Source organism: Parus major, chromosome 6 (assembly GCF_001522545.3).
Source record: "Parus major isolate Abel chromosome 6, Parus_major1.1, whole genome shotgun sequence".
NCBI lineage: Eukaryota > Metazoa > Chordata > Aves > Passeriformes > Paridae > Parus > Parus major.
Window position 1 is genome coordinate 20,200,642 of NC_031775.1, and position 3,215 is coordinate 20,203,856.

General features: G+C 72.7%; 1 protein-coding gene across 1 annotated transcript; it reads right to left on the reverse strand.

The window, feature by feature from the left end:
- Nucleotides 1-6: 6 nt before the first annotated feature.
- Nucleotides 7-1,932, reverse strand: NKX2-3 (NK2 homeobox 3). The gene is made up of 2 exons (XM_015632513.2): nucleotides 1,412-1,932; nucleotides 7-747 (listed from the first exon to the last, which is right to left on the reverse strand). Exons 1-2 carry the CDS (start codon nucleotides 1,752-1,754, stop codon nucleotides 107-109), a joined length of 984 nt encoding a protein of 327 aa, XP_015487999.1. The 5' UTR covers nucleotides 1,755-1,932; the 3' UTR covers nucleotides 7-106.
- Between the last annotated feature and the right edge of the window lie 1,283 nt (nucleotides 1,933-3,215).

Sequence of the window (3,215 nt, forward strand, 5' to 3'; positions counted from 1 at the left end):
GTCCAGGGCGCGTGGCGCGCAGCCGGGCTGCGGTGCGGGTGCTAACGGGGCCGCGGAGCCGCCGGGCCGTCCTGTCGGTCCGCTCCCGACCCTCAGTGCGTGCGGGCTACCAGGCCCGGATGCCCTGCAGTGCGCCCTGGCCGCAGGAAGGCCCCGCCGCCGGCTGGTGCAGCGGCTGGCCGCCGCCGCTGAAACCCCCCAGGCCGCCCACGTTCACGAAGGGGCTGGCGGCCGCCGCCGGGCTGCAGGCGGCTTGCATGGACGCGCCGCCGGTGCCCGCCGGGTAGGTGCAGCCGTAGCCGGGGTTGTAGGAGGCAGCGTTGCCGTAGCCGTAGGCGGGGAAGCCATTGTAGGAGTAGGGCGCGTTGTACGCCGAGCTGTAGCCCTGCGACCCGCCGAGGCACGGCTTGCCGTCACGGACCAGCACGGGCACGGCCACCCTGCGCGGCGGCGGCGGGGCCGCGGGGCCGCCCAGCTCCAGCGACTTGTCCTGCCGCTGCCGCTTGCACTTGTAGCGCCGGTTCTGGAACCAGATCTTCACCTGCGTGGAGGTGAGCTTGAGGCTGCTGGCCAGGTGCTCCCGCTCGGGCGCCGACAGGTAACGCTGCTGCTTGAACCGACGCTCCAGCTCGAAGACTTGCGCCTGGGAGAAGAGTACGCGCGGCTTCCTCCGGCTCCGCTGCTTCGGCCTCTCCGTCTCCTCCGCCTTCTCCGCTGCGTCTAGCGGCTTCTTCAGAACGCAGCTCTCTGTACGGGGGAGGACAGGTCACGGGTGCGCCTCGCCGACGCCGGGCGCTCGCTGTTCCCGACGGGCCCCACTGGCGGACGAGAGCTCCGCGCCGCGCCCCGGCCGACCCCGCGCCCGTCGGGGCACCGCGCTCCAGGCGGGGAGGCAGCGCTGGGACCGGTCGTCTCCGGCACTGCCTGTGTTTGCGAGGGCCCGATTCGGGCGGCAGGGTCGGGTACGTTCCCACACCTCCGGGCCGACTGCGGCGGCACCGCTGCGGCGCCGCGAGGCGAGCTCCGGGCCGCGTCGCGCACAGCGCCGGGCACCTGCTACGCCGCCGGGCCCCACCGGAGCGGGTGCGGATTTGGCCTAACCCGACCCATTCCTCCCCGTCCGCTACCGAAATTGCAGAGCGCGGGCCTGATCCGGCACCTCCGAACCGGGGCCATGAGGAGGCACTCCCCCGGGAGGAGGCGAGCGAGGCGCGGAGGAGGGCGGTGGCAGCCCCGCGATGTGCCTGTCCCGGCTCGACACGGCCAAGGGACGTGGAGCGGGCTACAGTGCCAGGACCTGGGCTTCGCGGGGCGATGCCCGAGGGCTGGGAACGCATCACGGGAAGCCAGCGCGTGGCCTGTCCCGGCGGGGCGGTGCAGTGCGGGGAAGCGCGGCGGAGCCGATACTCACTTGGGTCTCGGACCGCCGGGTCCAGCTCTTCTCCCGGGCCGGGGGCCTCGCAGGAGCCACGCAGCACGGCGTGAACGTAGTTGTCGGCGGAGATCCGCGCGTCCGCCTGGCTCCCGGGCGCTGCCATGGGGCTCAGGTAGGAGAGCTTTTCCTCCTCCTCTTCCTCATCGCCGTCGGAGAAGCGGGCGCCGTCGGCGGCCGCCAGCAGGCAGGCAGCGGGGTGGAAGTGGTGCTCCAGGTGGTGCGGGAGCTGGGCCCCATAGTGCGGGTCCTGCTGTTGCTCCAGGTTGAGGATGTCTTTGACAGAGAAGGGTGTGGAGGTGACGGGGCTCGGTAACATCATCGGGGCACCGCAAGCGGCCAGGCAGTCCCGCGGGCCCGGCGGCGCTCGGGCGGCTGCTCGGCGGGGAGCGCCGCGCCCGATGCGGGGCGAACAGGCAGCACCGAGAGACGAGGGGCCGCGCCTGCTTCTGTCTAAGTTGCCTCCATTAGCTCGGCGCTGGGGGTCTGCGTTTTGTTACAGCTTCTGCAGGGACAGCCAAAGGCTCGGGAGCCTCCTCTGCCCCGGGCCGGCACGTCACGGCAAGGAGGGGCCGGGGGCGGCCTCGCCATTGGAGAGAGGGGGAGGCAGAGCCGGCCCCCTGCCCGGCTCCGGCCGCCCGGCCAGAAATAGCAATGTATTAAGGCTGCACTCGGGGAGGCTGCTTCCCCGCAGAGCGCCCCGCCAGCCCGGCACCCGCCCGGCGGGCGCGGGGACGGTGCGCCGGGGTCGGGGTCCCCGCAGAGAGCCCCGGCAGCCGCCGCCGCGCCCCCCAGTGCTAAGCACGTATAGGTAGGTAGGGACCCCCGCCCGGGCGCGCCCCGCTGGCCCCTGCCCGCACATGGCTTGGTCCGGCCCCGGCAGGGGCCGAGATGTGCGGCCCCTACGGCCCGGCCTCCCCGCCCCACCAGCACGGCCCCGCAAGTGCCTCCCGCGGCCCAGGACGCGTAGCGGAGGGGAGGTTCGCCTCCGCCACCCCACACCGCTCCCGCAGCCGACGGCGACCCCGCCGCCCCGGACGGGCCGTAGCCATGCGATGTACACGTAGCCGACCCAGTCCGCATCCCCCTGCAGCCCCGGTCCCTGCGCCGGTGCCCCCGCAAATACCCCCGCGACGGGGCAATCTGCAGGCCGGCCCAGATCGCCGCAGCCGGTGCGACACTCGTTCGCACAGGGGAAAGCGCGCTTCGCCGCCGCCGGATCGGGCCCCGCAGCCTGCGACCGCTAGGCCCAGTCGGGACGGACCGGCCCGGGCCGGGTGGGCAGCCCGGGACTGCGGTAACGCGGGGCTGGATGGGGAGCGCGATACCTCGATCGTCGGTGTTTCCTTTCGTTGATTTTCGTTTTCTTTCGTTTCGTTTCGTTTCGTTTCGTTTCGTTTCGTTTTGTTTCATTTCTCCCGCCGGTAACGGCCGGCCAGCGGCTCCGTGGAGCCACCTCGCCTCCGTGCTGGCGGGTGACGCACCGAATGAGCCCGCTGTACTATTCCGCATTGAGAGTCCCACGGCCACAGGGCTTCGCCGGGCACCGACCGAGCCCCCCGGTGATGCGAGGGGTGCTGCGGCCCCTCGGTGCTCCCCGCGGCCCCCGGACTTCTGCAGGGGCTCCGGGCTGCCGCGGCGAGGGGAGCGGGCGCACCGAGGGAGAGGCAGGGGATCCTTGGTGAGATATTTCGTTGTGATTAAAATCCTGCTGCCCCGCAGGGCTTGGATCGGCGACGAAGGGAGGCCACCGGAGCCGGGCGCGTACGCCGGGCAGGTGAGT